The 20,332-nt window shown below is 39.1% G+C and overlaps 1 protein-coding gene across 1 annotated transcript in view; it reads left to right on the top strand.

The window, feature by feature from the left end:
• MKI67 (marker of proliferation Ki-67) overlaps positions 1–19,703 on the top strand; it is a 38,433-nt gene extending 18,730 nt beyond the window's left edge. The window contains exons 12-17 of the mRNA XM_074959152.1: positions 3,575–3,746; positions 5,941–6,075; positions 8,321–9,483; positions 11,350–11,413; positions 13,111–17,139; positions 18,778–19,703. Coding sequence (XP_074815253.1) covers positions 3,575–3,746; positions 5,941–6,075; positions 8,321–9,483; positions 11,350–11,413; positions 13,111–17,139; positions 18,778–18,917 — 5,703 coding nt within the window. The 3' untranslated portion in view covers positions 18,918–19,703. The remainder of the gene's footprint in view (positions 1–3,574; positions 3,747–5,940; positions 6,076–8,320; positions 9,484–11,349; positions 11,414–13,110; positions 17,140–18,777) is intronic.
• The last annotated feature ends 629 nt before the right edge of the window (positions 19,704–20,332 follow it).

Below are 20,332 nucleotides of genomic sequence, written 5' to 3'. Positions count from 1 at the left end.
TAAAGGTCTTGTGGATCATCTTCACACACCCAGTTTTATATTTTCCTGTATCAACAAACTGGAAATGTAGGACTTTAAAGTTATTAGTACAATAAAACCTTAGGTGTTCATTGCTCTAACTTGTCTAAGGTTCTTTGAAATTTAGTCCTGTATTTGCTACTTCTCTGGTGTAACTGTTGTTTATTTGATATGAATTCATCTCTAATCAAATTTGCTGATGTGAAGTAACCACATGAAGTGAAGGGGGAGATGCTTTGTTTATTAAAAGTCCATTGGAAACGCAAGTGTTTCTGGACTGATATACAGCTCTTGTCACAATTAGTTCATATTACAAAGCAATTTCTGTTAAAATTGCGTGCCTTAGTAAAGAAAGTACTGTTGCTTCTGTTTTTCTGCCTATTCAGTTATACAAAGACTAGAATATGTTGTTTTCTGCCATATTTTAAGGACCTGATCTTTCCTCAGGTTAAACAAAGTGTTTGGTTTACCCACCTTTCAAGATAAAACTTCCCTTTATTTGCTGCTTACAGTGGTACAGGTCAACAGCAGTATTCCTGTTCTTGTCCTTCTTCCTTAGTTGGTATTAATATAATACTTTAGTTTGTATTCATCCAGCAGACATCAGCTATCATTGAGGGGGGGTATATGTGGAAGGGCTAATTAATCCACTGCAGTGTGTTGAATGGATAATCAATTTTACTTTTATTAGTAAAATTAAAACTGTGTGAATTTCTAATAAATTTTAATTGTTATAACATTTAGAAAATTTTCCTTCAGTTAGAGTAGTTCTGTGTTAGTGTTCTGCAGTAGCATGTTGTAAACACAGTTTGATTTCCAGAATTTGGTTTTTTGTGCCCACAGAAACGGGGAGCCTTTGTCTAAATCTGGGTTGTTGGGCTGTCAGCAGAAAGGAAGGTTGTCACAACTGCAGGGCCAGGAGGGGAAAAAGAGGGAGGCAGCTTAACTTGTGTTCTGTAAGAAATTGATTATAACAAGCAGTAGAAAATGTTGATTTATTCAGAACTTTGAGTTCTTAAATTGTTGTATGCAGAGTTTGCTAGAAATTGATTACCTTTAGTACATAGGCATTGCTCTTTGACCTATTTCTAGCCAAATTTTACTTTTGAGGTCACCATTAAATGTTTCCCATTCTGGGTGCCAAAACATTGAAAGAGTAAATTTTTCCCTCTTCCTCCTGTGACAAAGTCCCAAGCCTGTATTGGTGGGTCCCACGCTTCTGGGCAGTTTCAGTGGCCTCAGAAACTCGATAAGGCCCCAATGTGACCTTCCTTTCTCAGTATAGCAGCAAGAGTCACAGCCTATTGAATTACTTTCATCACCGGCCAGTATGGGAGATGGGAAGGGGGAATACCCCACAGTCTCTGGTGCTCCATAGAGCTCAGTAGGCACAGTTCAGCCTCCTGCCTGGACCGAGTCCTGCTTCCCTTCTCCAGGGGATCTCTGTAGAGTGTGTGTGTGTGTGTGTGTGTGTGTGTGTGGGGGGGGGGGGGGGGGGGGGGGGGGGAGGGGAGAGAAGAACCTGTCCTCTACTCCAGGTTCCAGCCCAGGGACCCTAATGGTAGCAGCTGTTGGTGGCTTTCCCTTCACCACTGACACCGCTTTGATTCCCTGGGCCATTCCCCCCCATGGTCCCCTTTTCCTAGCATCACCCTTACCTCAGGATTTAGCAATGCTTCTTCTCATCCACCTCCTAGAGGGTACTGGAAGGAGAGCTTTTAAACAGTGTAAGTGGGACCTTGATTGGTTCCAGCTGTCGCCATTAGCCTAACGGCCTTAACTGGTTAATTAGCATCAGGTGTCTTAATTGGCCTGGAGTAGTCTTTGTTTGGCTATCCAGGGAACAAGGGCCTGCTCATTCTGAAGGCTGATATACCTGCCTTCCAGCACTCTCTTACATTCTTCTGGTCTGAATCTGTCACACTCCCCATTTCCCAAACTTAACACATGAGGGGAAATATAAGAAACAATTATAGCAGAAAAATGAAAATAGAGTCTTACAAAAATTTGGTTTAATCTTAAAAAGCTTTGTGATAGGGAATGAGCCAAATACACATTTTATACTGCTGACTAGAGTGGAATGATTTAAATCAAGGGGATTGAAATCAGCAAGCAGGAAATATTTATTTCAATAATTTATTTTAATCTTTATTTGTATTTCTTAATTACTTTCCTAAAGAACGGTTTATTTTTTTTCCATTGCTTTGTAACCAATAAAACACATTGATTTTCAATTAGATGTAGCCTTTACACCAGTGGTTCTCAGCATATTACACATTGTGGGATGCATATGTGGCCTAGAATGTGTAACCTGGCAGGGCAGAGGCAGCTGAGACCCTGAACCCCAGACCCCTGCCATGCGGGCTGCTGCCCCTGGCCAGTTGCCACCACCCTGGAACCCTGTCCCCTGCCATGCGGCTGCCCAACCCCAGGACACCTGCCACGCGGGGCGGGCCCAGAGCCTGCAGGGCGGGCTGGTGTCCCCAGGTTCCCACAGGGCCAGCTGGCTGCCCCAGATCCCAGGACCCCCGCCATGTGGAGCAAGCCAGCCGCCCACCCCAGTCCCCTGCTGCATGTCTGCCCAGGCCCATGGGGCCCAACAGCTATCCTGGACCTTGGGGACTGCGGGGCCCCGTGGGAGCCCTACACCCCACCCACCCCCCCATGCTAGGTGGCGGGGCAGCCCAGACCCCTCCCCCTCCCGGGCAGCTGGGAACCCAGGACCCCGGACATATCCGTAGCCATTAGCACACAGGGGCCGCAGTTGTATGCTAATTGGGCCGCATGCGAGCCATGAGTTGAGAACTGCTGCTTTACACTGTATTTCAAGAATACTTGTGATATGTCAAGCTCTGCTTGGATGGAAATTCAATTAAAAATGCACAAAACCCGTATTTTAAAATTGTTTTTAGAAGTTCAGTATAACTACCTTTAACGTGCTGGAATACATAAGAAAAGAGTTTTGTAAAAACATGTTTTGCATTTAAAACTAACTGATAAATTATTTTCTATAGTTAGTGAATTGAACTGATTGATTCTGGTCATTGGGTGCTTCAAGATCACCCACTCACACCAAGTTTTTATTCGTAGTTTGGAAGAGGAAAACAAGTTTTCCTGCTTTTTTCATCTCCCAATTGGTTTCTTAGCTTTGCATGAACTATTCATTGAACTGAAGTGAAGAAAACATTCTCTCTCTGTCTGCAGAAGAGACAACTGCTATCAAGAGCTGGTTTAGTACATCAACAAACTCTGTTCTAGGTTTATTTTGAAAAATAAACCCGAATTTCATTTAATTAAAAAAGCCAACTTAAACTAAAAATCCATTTTTTAAAAAATGCACATTGGTTCTGACTTTGGTCTGATCTATGAACAAATGTACACTGATTTAACTAAAATCAATTTTTAAATGTAAACCAGTCTAAGGTTTGCACCAGTTCAACTAAACAGACTTAAAACTTTCAGTAACACTGGTACAGGTTTGTGTGTGGATCTTACACTGTTCTGGTCATTACAATAAATTCTCATTTACTGAGCAACTCTGTTTTTCTTTCTACAGACTCCAGCAAGAAAAGTAAAGGGTCATTTTAGTACAGGTCATGCAGATTCTCCAGCTACCATAGTGATAGGAAAAGCTCATACCACCACAGTGAAGCTGGTTGGACAGGCCCCTAGAGTGGTGAAGAATTGTGCTTTGAAACAAAACATGGATATAAATGAAAGCTTCACAGGTAATTTGCACACTTTTTTAAATTAAGCCACATAATTCTTGCCTTATTTCACTTCATGTTGGTTGATTAAAGCAGTTTCTACTTAATACAGTCTATTGTGTAACTTGGAACATGTTAATCTCCTTTACATAGTAGAAAATACTTTTATGTACTGTGGGGACCATAACTTCAGGGTTTTTTTTGGCCTTGAGTTTAAAATCTCAACTTGAACCTTGTATTAGGAGGGTTTGTATTTAATTTCAACTTCTTAAAAATGAGCAAACTTTGTCAAGTTCATCACTGTCTATGTCACTACCTTCTAGGTCCCTCCATTGTTTTCCCCCTCTTCTGCTACATCAAATACAAACTTCGTGTTCTAACCTTCAAAGCTGAACACAGTTAAGCTCTGCAGTATCTCTCCTTCTTAACCCAAGGTTGACTGCTCTCTTAACTCCACCAATGATGCTAGAGTCTCCATTGCCTAATTTTCTACTTTCTTTACACTAGCGCCTTTATGCTTTCTCCCATACTGCACTTGCAAATGGGAAATACTGCCAGTCAAATCAGTAAAACTACCACTTTCTCTTAAGTGTCTTAAATCTCACCTATATTGTAATGAGTAAGGCTACATTTTAGTCACGGGTATTTTTAGTAAAAGTCATCAACAGGTCACTGGCAGTAAACAAAAATTCATGGCCAGTGACCTGTCCATGATTTGTGCTAAATGACCCTGACTAAATCTTGGGTGCTCTGGGGTAGCAGGTGGTGGTGCGTGGCCCAGGACCCCTGCTGATGCTGCTGGGGGGGTGGTCTGGGACCCCCCCGCTGCTGTGGGGGGGGAGGCACATGGTGACCCAAGATCCCCGCTGTGGAGGGCGGTGGCCAGACACACCGGCTGCTGCAGAAGTCCCAGAGGTCTTGAAAATTCACAGAATCCGTGACTTCCATGACAGACTCGCAGCCTTAGTAATGAGTACTGAAAACTGCTATATAATAACTGGTTAGTAGTAAGCCGTGATTGCTGCTACTGGTTAGTATAATTTTTAGCGAATCCATACTAAAACGTTTTATTTTGTTAATCTATCCTCTTACTTCCTCTCCAACTGGGATCTTTTTTTTTTTTTAATATGTACCTGTTATGTCTTGGTGTCTAGATAGTAAGTTCTCTGGAGATGGACTTTCATGTACTATCTTTGTGCAGTGCCTCGCACAATTGGACCCAAACTAGGTTTTGGCATCTGACAGCTGCTGCAGTGTAAATGTTATTTGAGTGGTGTCTCAATCAAATATTATTTTAATGTATAGTTGTAATTATTTCAATTTGTGATGTTCCATACGTGCATAGAATCATAGAATATTAGGGTTGGAAGAGACCTCAGGAGGTCATCTAGTCCAATCCCCTGCTCAAAGCAGGACCAACACTAACTAAATCATCCCAGCATGTGTGCTTTCTCTATATCTGGAGCACAATTGTGCATACAAATTAGGCCATCATACATTGATGCATCAGTAAAGTATGTCTCTAGTTAAAGCTTATATGTAGTTTAGTATAGTAGCGTTTCATTGTTTTACAAATAAAAAGAATTATGTTCAATTTATTTAAAATGAAGGTGGTGAAAAGTTTAAAAGCAGGATGTGTAGCTAACAGCAGAAAAATGTTAAACTTTACATTATATTTGGATGTCTTGCTGTATAAAATGCTGTGTGTCCACTTTCTCTTTGTGGTTAATATAGAGCTTCTCACAGTGAAGTATCAATAACTCTTGAATTGAGTTTGACTCACACACACACACACCTGTTGTGCAGTGCTTACACATGTACTTGGTATTTTGCAGACAATTTCTACTACTCAGTTCTGCTGTACTACATCCTTATTGTTCTATATTTGTGTTTTTTAAATCAGGGAAATTAGTCTTTTTTTCAATCTGGGATGAAACTACTAACCTGACTTTCATTTATGACATAACATATTTCCAGAGGTGACTCGAACAATCCGTGTATTAACATATTATACCACCTACCTCCTGTTATAATGCCTCTACTGTGAAACAAAGGCGTAGACATATGATTATCTGCCCTTAAATGTACATTGTGTGGTGTACTATTTGAAGAAAGGGACTAAGTCACAATGCTTTATTTTATTCTTTGTTCTGCCAACTGTATAATGGTTTTGTAAATCAAAGCATATGCTAATTACTTTAAACATAATTAATAGGAATGACTGAGATGTTTAGAACTCCAGTAAATGAAAATCAAAAAAGTCCATCTTTATCTGCTGCTCACAAGACTGATCTTACACCATCATGTGCTAAAGCAGAAGGCTCTGAGGTACACACTCCAGAGGAGTCTGGTATGTTTGTTTCTTCTTTTTAATAGCCCTGTGGAAAGGGAGTGAGGGTTTATGGATTGCATATAAGAAAAGCAGGCTAGTGCTACTAACCTGGATCTTTGAAGCTAAGCTTAGTCAATTACTGGTTTTGTTTTAACCTATGCAGACTTAGTGTAGAGTGAGAATGGGGCAGGTGGCAATTTGAGGTAATTCTGAGATAGGTGGTTGAATGCTGCTTTCTATCTTAAAAGATGTATTTGTAGTCCCAACTATTTCTGAACTGGGATGATCCACTTCTTCATTAAATGATTGTGTCCCATGGAGTATGGTGCTTTCAGAATATTGAAGCATGTGTGATTGTACAAAATGGGTTTAAAGCACTCAACATTGAAGAGTTGGTATGCCTCAGCAAAATGCAGTGAATTGTTGAATGCAGACACAACTAAGCCCAATGCTTGTGTTTTAAGGTAGGGCGAGGGTGGTGTTGATGGAAAAGGTGGGGCCCAGAATGAGAAGTCAAAGGCCATCAAAGGTGGAAGGATGATACTGAGTAGGCACCTTCCTAACTTCCCTAACTTCTTTGGTAGGGTTTCCTTCCTTTCTGTTGTAACTCTTGGTACTAGTCATTGGGTTGCTGTAAGGATCAAAGCTAATACTGTCCCTGAGAGATCAAATGAGATCTCGTTTCTTCAATTAAGCAAGAATTACCTTAATATAGTTCTTCGTAGGTAGAACTCAAGAATAAATCCTATAATATACCAAAACTTTAGAATTGCATTTCCATTTACTTGAGAATCTGGAATATATATTTTTAGTTACAGAAGTAGGCTTAATAAATGGGTATATTCAGAGCACTGTGTATTCCACAAGTACTAAATTTGCTGCAAAGCTGTGTTATAGAATAAATTCAAGGTTGGTTGGTTGGTTTATTTTAAGGTTTCCCTTGCAAATTGTCTACACTTGACTTCTGTCCCTAAAACTCTCCACTGTCAGTACCACTGTGCAGCTGTCTCTACCAGTAATATCAATGGTGGGAGATGTAGGGTAGACAAGGGGACAGTGACCACTTCAATTTTACTACAACATTATCTTTGATTTGCCTGCTTTGATCCATAGTGCCCTGTGCGGATACAAATTTATATCCGTAGATGCAGATATCCGCGGATATAAATCAGTAACTGCAGGGGCTCCTGGGGACCGCAGCGGAAAAAGGAGCAGAACATGGGGCCGCTGCTCCCAGCAGCTAGTGCCGCACGCTGGCAGCTTCTCCAGTGTGGCTGTACCGCCCCCAACCTTGTCCATTGGGGCGGGAATCAGGCCCACCAGCAGTTGTCCCTGGTCATGCTCTTGTGTTCAGGTGCTGTGCATGTCCCCAGACAGGAGACGCAGACAGCTGCGTGGAAGGGATGGGGGCCGGGTTGGGCAGTATAGCCTCACCGGAGGAGCTGCCAGCAAAGGGTGCTGGCTCCTGGAGCAGCAGCCCCGTGTTCTGCTCCTTTTGCCACTGTGGTTCCCAGGAGAGCCCTGAGGTTCTGCAGATACCAATTTATATCCACGGATATCTGTATCCGCGGATATACATTTGTATCCACACAGGGCTCTACTGATCCAGTACCTTGCCTATGTTATAGCTACTTGTGTTAGCAACCTTGAGAAATTGTAGGGAAAATCTAGTGTAGATACAACTGTGGTTAACAACAAAAACCTTTAAAACAATATACCATATATGAACTTGACAGTTTGTTTTCTGAGTCTACAAGACAGACTGAAATAGCAGTTCGAGGTGAAGCAAATTTCAGTATCAACATTTACTGCATTACTGGTCACTTTAATGGCTTATTTGCACAAGTTTTTTTGTCCGCCACACCTTTTCCAGTGCCAAAAATGCCAAATGTCCCCTTATGCCAAAAAAATCAGCTTCCACCTGATGCTTACATGTTATGCATCTTCAAAACAAAGTTTGCAGCACGTTTAAAGTTTAGGGACAGTACACAAGAAATTTAACTTAATATTGGATAAAATAACAGAAGGAACACTAGTTATATTCATTTTCATATTTAATTCAATTAAAAACTCATTTTTAAAATTTGTGTCGTGCCTTCATGTTGTTTTTCATTGTTAATTACCAAGTTACTTGTTTAAATAAGACTAGATTTTGGTGCGAGGGGCAGAAGCTTTGCGTGCCTGATACTTCTTCAGCAATTTGCATACTTGACTTCCTTGCTTAAATTTCCTTTTGAATTACATAAACCTAATTTTATTACAGGAGAGATGGTAATATCACCATTAAGTACATCCGGCATGTCACAACAGAGAAAAGATAGTCAAGATGTTGTATCTCGCTTCCTGAGTCTGGAGAAGTCTCCAAATTCTGCTTTTGTGGCTGCTAAGTTAAAGCAGACTCCTAAAAAAGAGAGAACTGTACTGGAAGAGAAGGTGGAAATGAGTAATCCGTTAGTAATGCCAGAAAAGCATATAACTGAGGTGACAGTGAGAGCTAAAAGGCTTGTGAAGACTCCAAAGCAAAAGATCAAACCCGTCGAGGCTCTCTCAGGCGTCAAAAGGCTCTTGAGGACTCCAAAGCAAAAGACGGAACCCGTCGAGGCTCTCTCAGGCGTCAAAAGGCTCTTGAGGACTCCAAAGCAAAAGACCGAACCCGTCGAGGCTCTCTCGGGCATCAAAAGGCTCTTGAGGACTCCAAAGCAAAAGACCGAACCCGTCGAAGCTCTCTCGGGCGTCAGAAGGCTCTTGAGGACTCCAAAGCAAAAGACCGAACCCGTCGAGGCTCTCTCGGGCATCAAAAGGCTCTTGAGGACACCAAAGCAAAAGACCGAACCCGTCGAGGCTCTCTCGGGCGTCAAAAGGCTCTTGAGGACTCCAAAGCAAAAGACCGAACCCGTCGAGGCTCTCTCGGGCATCAAAAGGCTCTTGAGGACACCAAAGCAAAAGACCGAACCCGTCGAGGCTCTCTCGGGCGTCAAAAGGCTCTTGAGGACTCCAAAGCAGAAGATGGAACCTCTTACAGATGAAATTGCCTTAAAAAGATTACTAAAGACTCCAGCACAAAAAAAGCAAGTAGTAAATGATCTGGTGGGAGTCTATTTTATGAAGACAACACAAAAGCAGAAATGTCAGCCAGTGGAAGACAAGATAGGGATCAGCCATATTATGAAAACATCTAATCAGAGAATCCAATCAGAAGATATGGTAGGAATCAAAAGGCTATTGAAGACAAAGGAAAGAGTTGAACCAGTAGAAGACATGTTTGGTATCAGCAGACTACTGAGGACACCAAGGGAAAAATATCTACCAGTTGATGACTATGTGGGATTGCAAAAACTTATGGCTGAGCCTAAACAAAAATATTCAAATTCTGAACTGGATTATGTTGGTGTTAAAGAAATTTTTGATACACCAAAGGAAATTAAGGTAAAAGATCTTGTTACATTATTTTGGTAATTTCAGTTGTAGTCAAATTCATAAATTTTAAGACTAGAGGATACCATAAGATTATCTATACTACCCTCCTGGCTATAAAATTTCATCCAGTTACCCCTGTGTTGAGCTCAATAACTTATTTGGCTGATGCATGTGTTCCAGAAATAATACTAAATAAGTTACTGAGCACAACACGGGCAGTGGTGGATTCTCCATCTCTTGATATCTTCTCATTAAGAATCCATCACTTCCCTTGGTAGCTTGTGCCCGTGGTTGTGAATTGCTTTCATTATTAAAAATTTGTGCATTATTTCTAATTTGGATTTGTCTGGCTTCAGCTTCCAGCTATTGGTGATTCTTATATCTTTCTTTGCTAGATTAGAGTTCTTTAGTACTTGAAATTTTTCTTCCTGAGAATGTACTGTAATCAAATTGGCTTTCAATTTGATAAACTAAGCAGATTGAGCTCTTTGAGTCTCTCACTGCACCCTTTCCAATTTTTTAACATTATTTTTAAAACATGGGCATCAAAATTGTATGTGGTTTCCCAGTACTGGTCTCACCAATGCTTTGTACAGAGGTAAGATCATTTCCCAACTCTTGCTCACTATTCTCCGGTTCATATATTTAAGGATGCCCTTTTTGCCACAGAGTGATACTGAGAAGTCATGTTGGTTTGCCTTCTCTCTCTGACCTCCTAAATCCTTTTCAGAGTTACTGCTTTCCATGATACAATCCCCTATTTTGTAGATATGGCCCCCATTGCTTGTCTCTTAGATGTGTATAACTTTCCATTAGCTGCATTAAAACACATTGTGTTTGAGTGGGATCAGTTTACCAGGTGATCCAGACCACTCTCTATGATGTCAACCCTGTCCTCATTATTTATCACTCAGTCAATCTTTGTGTCATATGCAAGTTTTATCAGCAATGATTTTATATTTGATTCTAGATCATTGATGAAAATGTTGAACAGGCCTAGCACCAATTCCTACAGAATCCTGCTATAAACACCCCCATTTGATAACGATTCTCCACTGACAAATCCCTTTTTTTTAGCTCTGTCAGCTGGTTCTTATTCTATTTAATGTGCTTTACTGATATTGTATAGTGCTATTTTTTTAATCAAAATGTTGAGTGATACTAAGTCAAAAATGCCTTACAAAATTCTTAAGTATATTACATCTAAACAATTACCTTTCTCAACCAAACTTGTCATTTCAAAAGTAGATGAAATCAGGTTTGTTTCACTAGATCTGTTTTCCATAAAATCATGTTTACTGGAATTAGTTGTATTTCTATCCTTTAATTCTTTATCAGTTGAATCTCTTTTCAGTTTTTTCGTTATTTTGCCTGGGTTTGATGTCAGGCTAACCATCCTTTAGTTACCTAGGTCATCCTGCCTGTCCTTTTTAAATATTGGCACATAACCACTCTTCTGGACTTACGGAATTTCCCTGTTATTTCAAGATATATTAAAAATGATCATGAGCAGGCCAGAGATCTTCTCAGCTAAGCCTTCTAGGACTCTTGAGTGCAAGTTACCAGGGCCTGACAATTTAAAAATATTTAGTCATAGCAGATGTTGTTTAACATCCTCCTTAGTTAGTAATGGACTGGAAAGTATCTCATCATCCTCATGTGATAAGAGTATATTGTCCTGCTTCTTTCCAAATATAGAACAGAAATGTTAATACTTCCTGCCTTTTTTGCATCATTAACAGTTTTAACATCTCCTTCTAGTAGGGGGTCTATACCATTATTAGCATTTCTTTTGTTCTTAGTATACTTAAAATCTTCTTCTTGTCCTTAGCACTGCCAGCCACAGATTTACTGATTATTTTTTAATTTTGTTAGGTCAAAGTTACGGATCTCATGCAAGAAAATAATTCTCCTCATATTGATCCTAAACGTGAACGTGGTAAGTGCAAATGTGCATTTTTAAAGCTGTAATTTACAATGTATCTTAAATGTGTGTGTTTTTGAAAATGCCAGAATACACAGAAAATATTGAATTTAGTTTGTGCAGTGATAATTTTGAATACTTGCTGCTGGGAATTGGAATTTATGAATGTAGTATGCTGTTAGTAACATCTGTAGATCCACCAGCATAAAAATCCCGCTCTTAAACTTCATTTAAAATTAAATCTCTTTTGAAAGACTTCCAAAAACATATTATTCCTTTAACACTATGCTGGTTCAAAACTGAGTTGAAGGTAAGAATGCTGTCTATTGAATCACCCAACACTATCTTGTGCATTTAGCTGTGATTTTCTTACTGCTACTAAATACAGTGGTACCCTTTTCTTAATGCAGCATCAACTTTCACATTTCAGGACTTTTTGGTTTTTGTATGAAGCTTTAATATTGCCTTAATGTAGATTTTGCTAAATATATACAAATGAGATTAACAGGATTTTGTGCCGCGTATCAAAATCACTTGGCAGAAAAATCTGAAAAGAAAGGAAAAAAAGGCATGAGATTCAGTCTTCAGCACTCTTGAGCATTCTCTGGGATTTGGTCAGTGTCTTTTCAGGATCCCAGGTCACCTCTCTTCCAGTTCAGCCTTCTCTTCCAGGTTATGGATTCTCCTCTCTGACTCTTGCAGCAAGCTCTCATCAATTTGGGCTGGTCAGAGAGTCAAAAGATTCTCTCTAGCTCAGAAAACATGTCCCAGAATGAACCTCCCAGCCTCACAGTTCTTAAAAGCCAGTTCTAACACCTCTCCTGTCCTGCTAGAGAACTTCCACTGCTGCAGCCAGCATCCCTGCAGACCACCTGGAATAACTGGATTCTTACAGCCCAAGCACCCTCTTTAGCGTACCCATTTTCCTTCCAGAGCACAATCATTAAATGTTAATGACTTCTTTTGATTGTTCTATGTGGGAGAAGCCTTCCAGCTGAATGTGTGGTGTATGACAATGTAATTGTCAGCCAATGGCTGATTTAATGCATGAGAGTTAGAATTTTATATATAGAATCCATAAAATCAATCAGAATTCATAAGTTGTACAGAGACAGATTCCCCAAATCATCATAGCAACCGTAATTATATCCTTTACCAATGGTTATTAAACAGTCATGAAATAATCATATCTAAAGTATCAAATGTATTCAAGTTTCTCTCATTCTAAAATATCAGTAGCCCAACCAATAAAATAACATTTCTTTCCTTTAACTGTGTAATTGAAAATCATTCATTGTTGAATCTGTAGAAGTCACTCAAATATCTTATTTAGAATATTAAATATTCGTTAACTTACCATTTTAAAAAGAAAAGGAGTACTTGTGGCACCTTAGAGACTAACAAATTTATTTGAGCATAAGCTTTCGTGAGCTATAACTCACTTCATCGGATGCATGCCTGTATCTCATGAAAGCTTATGCTCAAATAAATTTGTTAGTCTCTAAGGTGCCACAAGTACTCCTTTTCTTTTTGCGGATACAGACTAACACGGCTGCTACTCTGAAACCTGTCATTACCATTTTAATAGAATCAAATAGTCCTATCCTAAGCTTAGAGGTAATTTTGATCAGGCGCGTTGTGCACTTATTTTACTAATTTTATTCTTGCTCCTTTTGTTCTGTGTTTTTAATGAAAAATGTTACTTGTTTTAGAATCTAGAGGAAATTATGAAAGAGAAGAACTGAAGCAAGAGAAAAGAATGGAAGATTCACTTGAAAAAACATCACTCCCATTTGTGAGATCTAGGAATAGAAACATTAAAAATGAACAAGAATTGCAAGAAAACTTTGAACATGCATGTATTTCACCTAAGGAGTCAGAAATTGTGAAAAATATAGAAAATATTGAAAAAGAAAAAATAAGTGATGGGTCTCCAACCGAGAGCCATAATCTCTCAAATTCAGTAATCTCTCTTTTACTTACCAAAATGGATCCAGTTCAAGAACCAGCTATGCAACGGCAAAGAGAATCTAGTAGCAGTAAAAATGTAAGAGGGCACCCTCTGCAAACAGGGCTTATAGCACCTGAAGATAAGTCTGATCAAGGTAGTGTAGAAAATAATGAAAAGGTGGCTCTGTCAGTTAGGAAGAGGTCCAGAAGGGAGAAAAAATTAGAAATGCTAGAATCATTAGTTCCAGCTAAAAGAACCAGAAGAGGGAAAACTGAAGATAACAAACAGGAATTTGCAGAGGAACATGATGCAAAAGAAAAATCCCAAAGACAGACAACAAGGAATCCTTGTAGAGCAGAAACAGTAAAGTGTGTACAAACAGATGAACAGGATTTTGCCAACAGTACCATTGAGGCTGCTGCAGTAGAAGAATCTGAAATCGATAAACCAACCCTTGAAATTATGGTAACAGAGATGAAAGGAAGAAAATCTTTGAGAGTAAAATCTAGAAAGCAATTAGAGGAAACAAAGAAAGTAAGTACAGAGATGGTACCTGAAAACATAACAAGTGTCCAGGAAGCCAAGAGAACATCAAAAGAAACTGTAGTTAAAACACACAAATCTATAAAAAATGAGACAAAAGCAGCTCAGGGAAATAAGGAAGCAAAAACAGGTCAAAGCTTAAAGTTAAAGGAGTCACATTTTGAAAACACAAATGACGCACCACTTGATGTTTATAGCTTGCAAGCAAACAGGAATTCAATTAAAAAAACTAATCAAACACATGGAAATAACAGAGGTCAAAAAGGTATACTGGACATTAAGGAAGGTGAATTTGCCAAAAATGAAAAAATGATACCACAAAATATATCAGAAACTGAACCAGAGACAATTTCTACAAAGGATTCTCTAGGATCTCTACAGACAGTGCAAAGTTCCAAAACCAAGGAAGCCCAAAACAATCCAACTGCTGCAATGGTATATGATGAGAGAACTGTTCTTAGACACGGAAAGAGGATAAGGAAAGGTGATGACAAACAGGAAGCATCCGAAACCAAACAAATTGAGATTTTAGAAAATAATCCTACAGAAGCAAATGAAAATACACCAAGAAGAGACAGAGGGAAAAAAGTTCATTTTGAACTTAAGGAAGCCAGTTCTGCTTCTCTCAGAGGAAAACACGTTTTATCTGAAGGTAATGATAAAGACCAAAATGAGACTTCAGAAAACTTTCCTTCCCAAGCAAATGAAAATCTCTCAAGAAGGGGCAGAAGGAAAGAAGTAGATTTCACACCAGATAAGGTTAGTTCCACTTCTCTTAGAAAAAAATACAGCTTGCCAGAAAGTGATGCCAAAAAAGACCAAGATGCAGCTTTGGAATCTACTGCTTCCCCTACAAAAGAGAATACATCCAGAAGGGGCAGAAGGAAACAGGTTGATCATAAAGTGCTGGCAGCTAACTCCACTTCTTTTGGAGGAAAATGCACCTTGCCAGGAGATAGCAGTAAAGAAGAGATGTCAGAAAGTCAAAATGTGCCTTTTGAAGCTATTGTTTTGCCTACAAAAGAGAAGCTATCAAGAAGGGGCAGAAGGAACCAAGTTTCTCTCACATCTCAGGCAGCTAATTGCACTTCTCTCAGAGGAAAACGTAACTGGACAGAAAATGATGATAAAGATGCGATTCCTAAAGACCAAAACGTGCCTTTGGGAAGTACTACCTCCCAGGCAAAAGTGAATCCATCAAGAAAGGGCAGAAGGCAACAGGTTGAACTCACAACACAGGCAGCTAGTTCCACTTCTCTCCAAGGAAAAAGCAGCTTGCCAGAAAATGATGATAAAGAGAAGGTTCCTAAAGAAGACCAAAATGTGCCTTTGGGAAATACTACCGAGGCAAAAGCTAATCCACCCAGAAAGGGCAGACGGAAACAGGTTGATCTCACAACACAAGCAGCTAGTTCCACTTCTCTCCGAGGAAAAAGCAGCTTGCCAGAAAATGATGATAAAGAGAAGGTTCCTAAAGAAGACCAAAATGTGCCTTTGGAAAATATTACTTCCCAGGCATCAAAAAAGGGCAGAAGAAAACAGGTTGATCTCACAACACAGGCAGCTAGTTCCACTTCTCTCCGAGGAAAAAGCAGCTTGCCAGAAAATGATGGTAAAGAGAAGATTCCTAAAGAAGACCAAAATGTGCCTTTGGGAAATACTACTGAGCCAAAAGCTAATCCACCAAGAAAGGGCAGACGGAAACAGGTTGATCTCACAACACAAGCAGCTAGTTCCACTTCTCTCCGAGGAAAAACCAGCTTGCCAGAAAATGATAATAAAGAGAAGGTTTCTAAAGAAGACCAAAATGTGCCTTTGGAAAATATTACTTCCCAGGCATCAAAAAAGGGCAGAAGAAAACAGGCTAATCTCACAACACAGGCAGCTAGTTCCACTTCTCTCCGAGGAAAAAGCTGCTTGCCAGAAAATGATGGTAAAGAGAAGGTTCCTAAAGAAGACCAAAATGTGCCTTTGGTAAATACTACTGAGGCAAAAGCTAATCCACCCAGAAAGGGCAGACGGAAACAGGTTGATCTCACAACACAGGCAGCTAGTTCTACTTCTCTCCAAGGAAAAAGCAGCTTGCCAGAAAATGGTGGTAAAGAGAAGGTTCCTAAAGAAAACCAAAATGTGCCTTTGGGAAATACTACTGAGGCAAAAGCTAATCCACCCAGAATGGGCAGACGGAAACAGGTTGATCTCACAACACAAGCAGCTAGTTCCACTTCTCTCCGAGGAAAAAGCAGCTTGCCAGAAAATGATGATAAAGAGAAGGTTCCTAAAGAAGACCAAAATGTGCCTTTGGGAAATATTACTTCCCAGGCATCAAAAAAGGGCAGAAGAAAACAGGTTGATCTCACAACACAGGCAGCTAGTTCCACTTCTCTCCGAGGAAAAAGCAGCTTGCCAGAAAATGATGGTAAAGAGAAGATTCCTAAAGAAGACCAAAATGTGCCTTTGGGAAATACTACTGAGGTAAAAGCTAATCCACCCAGAAGGGGCAGACGGAAACAGGTTGATCTCACAACACAGGCAACTAGTTCCACTTCTCTCCAAGGAAAAGGCAGCTTGCCAGAAAATGGTGGTAAAGAGAAGGTTCCTAAAGAAAACCAAAATGTGCCTTTGGGAAATACTACTGAGGCAAAAGCTAATCCACCCAGAATGGGCAGACGGAAACAGGTTGATCTCACAACACAAGCAGCTAGTTCCACTTCTCTCCGAGGAAAAAGCAGCTTGCCAGAAAATGATGATAAAGAGAAGGTTCCTAAAGAAGACCAAAATGTGCCTTTGGGAAATATTACTTCCCAGGCATCAAAAAAGGGCAGAAGAAAACAGGTTGATCTCACAACACAGGCAGCTAGTTCCACTTCTCTCCGAGGAAAAAGCAGCTTGCCAGAAAATGATGGTAAAGAGAAGATTCCTAAAGAAGACCAAAATGTGCCTTTGGGAAATACTACTGAGGTAAAAGCTAATCCACCCAGAAGGGGCAGACGGAAACAGGTTGATCTCACAACACAGGCAACTAGTTCCACTTCTCTCCAAGGAAAAGGCAGCTTGCCAGAAAATGATAAAGAGAAGGTTCCTAAAGAAGACCAAAATGTGCCTTTGGGAAATATTACTTCCCAGGCATCAAAAAAGGGCAGAAGAAAACAGGTTGATCTCACAACTCAAGTAGCTAGTTCCACTTCTCTCAGGGAAAAACGCCACTTGCCAGAGGATGAAAAGGCAGCCAAAAAATTAAAATCAGGTATGGCAATGATTTATTTTCAGTTACCTAATATAATTGTTTAATTTTTGAAGGTGGGTGAATGCAAACTTGCATGTTTTAGATAAGGAAGTGCTTTATTCTTGATCTTGCATGTAACTTAATGTTGTGAATAAAAGTGATAAAATTTGCATTACTGTAGATCCCAATATTTCAATCTTAAACGTTCGTTGCCACAGGGACACTTAGTACATGTTTGTATAGCACGTAGCATAAATAATACTTTCCTTTGTTACTGTAAATGTCAAGTCCTCAAAATTGTTCTTATTATGAATCACGTTCCGCTCAATCTATTTGCAATTGTACAACATCTCTGTTGCAATTACAACAATTGTTAACATGAAAAAATATTAGGAAAATATTTAGATAACTGTTTTTAATGTGATGTCAATTTTAAAAGATCACTATCTTTTTCACCTTCATTTAATCTTCCCCACGTATGTATGTTCCTTCCCATCCTTCTCCTCTGCCTGGTCCCTTCTTCCCCATCATACTCTTTCTTGCTGTCTGATCCTCCAATCCCATGCTCATGCTAACCTCCCCATTTTTTCCCTTTACATTTGCCGTTTTGTCTTGTTCCTTTTTCTCATTCTTTTCTCCTGCCTTCTGGTTCCCTTTCTTGCTCCCTGCTCCTGCTATACATGCACTAGGTACCTGATTCCTTTCTCACCGTTCTTCTGGACAATGCTCTTTAGCTGGAGGTCATCTTTCCACCAAGCAGCTTTTGATGGTAGCTACGATCTCTGGTGCCATTAGTGACTTTTTTCTGAGATCAGCACCTCTTTCTTCTGGTTTCTAGATTCCTATGCAGGTGTCTAGTCTTTTCTTTACAATGAAGAGCCTGACCTGCCAGCTCTTCGTGGACCCAGAACCACTGCTGTATATTCTAATTTAGGGTTTTCCTTGCTTTAATATTTTTATTGGGAGTCTTTAGTTTTACATATGAGTTTTAAAAAAAAAATCACTAAAAGTACCAAATTGGATTTATGGTATAACTTTGGGACTAATACTCCACAAAGGCCCCAAGAATCAAGTGCAGCCAGTTACTCTGGTTGAAACCTTTGCCTTTAGTAAAAGGCTTAAACCCACAAGGCAGCAGGAATGTTGGCAGCGCGCTTACTGAACGGTGGCCTGCATTCACCATGTCACAGCACTATCTTTGGACATTTATAGTGATTTATAACAGTGTGATCTGCTGCTCCACCAGAGCCTATTAGTACAGTCATCATATTGTCCATGACTGCTTATTCAACAGGCTTCCCTGTGTATATCACAGCTAACCACTGTATCTGAACTCCATTTGTACAGAATGGACTACCATGGTTTCAAAATGCCATATAAGAAAAAGAATTAGCTTTAGTGCACTTATTAATGTTAATCTGGTTTCAGAAATAGCTGTGAGTCTTCAGGGATCTATTTTAAAGGATGCCGGTTGTGTCGAAATGCAGCTTTCATAACTGGTTTGTTGTATTCCTGGGTATTGTCTCTGGAATATATTTATTAGGGATATTTTTCTTTAAAACAGCATAGCTGAATATTTGAATTTCAGCTAAAAAGTTTGATTTATTATCTAAATTTACAGTTAATTTTTTATTTTTATTTATTTATTTATTTTTACAGAGTATGGTCAAAGTATAACTCTGCAGAAAGAAACAAGAAACAAAACTAAAGGAGAACTTGGCAAAGATGATATAAGCATGATTCAGAGTGCTGGAGGAACAGAAAGGAAAACAAGAGCAAGTGCAAGAACAAGAAAATAACCTCCTTAATAGTTGTAGAACCAGTTTTGAAATCTTTTCAGTATTTGATTTTGCAGATTTTTATGTAAATGGATGAGCACTTAGATTTGATAGAGTTGTAAAGCATTCAGTGAATTTAGGTATAATGGAGATATGTTTATCTGTTTATATAAGTAGAAGTGATACCTCTTTTAATGGCATAATTCAGCCAAATATATTTGCTTTCCAAACTGTGGTGAGCTTGTGCAAAATTACAGCAACTAAAAAAACTTTCTGTGCCAACACTGATGCCTCCTTTCACTGATGATCATTTCAGCAGTCTGGAAGTTGTATTACTTTGCTGAATCTGCCCATATGTAATTGTATGTTCTTATCTAGTTAGCTTAATTTTGGGATACTAAAGTTTTATATTTTCATGAAAATTCTGTAAATATCCTTTTTTAAAAAATCTACAGGTTTTTATTGGCAAAACTATTATGTGGGAATTCTGATTTAATAGCTTAAATTGACTACTGCAAAAAATGCAAATAGATTTTTATAAGAGTTAATAAATTTTGTAAATGTTAATTAGATGTGTGATTTTATTTTGTGATTTAAGCATACTTTTAGTTACAAGTATATTAGGAAAACTCAAGATTTATATATAATTACTATTTTTTCCTCACAAGCACAGTGTCAGCATTATTCCCCCAGTCCTCTAAATGACCCAGCAGGTTTATGGAAGCACGTCTTGTTTATGATGGGTCTCCTAGAATATTGGCTGTCCCCTAGTTTGTGGGGCAAGACTGCTCTTTGCTCTGCAGCAGGTCCAATTGTACATGATTGCTAACACCAGACAGCCTGCAACACTAAATGGATTAAGAATGGGCATCTTAAAGCAATGGGGCTGCTCTTTCCCCAACTCCTTTTCAAAGGAGTGTTGTCCTGTGTTGTGTATGCAGTTATTTTAATATAACATCATCCAAGTGTTTTCAGCATCCATGGACCATGTAGATATGTACACGCTAACTAAAGACTATTATTCTTAAATTATGGAGTCTGTTACTTGTAAATAGCACATTGCATGAATTATTCAAAATGTTAAAGATATATTTTAAAAAACTATAAGATAGTATATATTCTCCCTGCCAGTTATTTGTGTTTAAGAGCCTGATCCTGCTCTATTGAAGTTGATGACAGAAATGTCCTGTTGACTACAAGATATAAGTCAACTTCTTCTACCACATATATACATCTGTTAAGTGAGTTTTTAAGCCAGTATTCAAAACAAAACAAAAAAAAAAACCCACCAAACCCAGTATTTTAAATGTTTTTTTCTATGAGGAGCTGAGTCCTGACATTTTTAAAACATTGAACCTTTTCTACACTATCATTTTTCTTAATATCTTCCATTATTACATGACCACATAGCACAGCTTCACTGGTGTTAACATTGA

The sequence above is a fragment of the Natator depressus genome, chromosome 7, assembly GCF_965152275.1.
Source record: "Natator depressus isolate rNatDep1 chromosome 7, rNatDep2.hap1, whole genome shotgun sequence".
NCBI classification, from domain to species: domain Eukaryota; kingdom Metazoa; phylum Chordata; order Testudines; family Cheloniidae; genus Natator; species Natator depressus.
The sequence above is the reverse complement of the archived record's forward strand: the minus strand, read 5'-3'. Positions and strand labels throughout refer to the sequence as shown.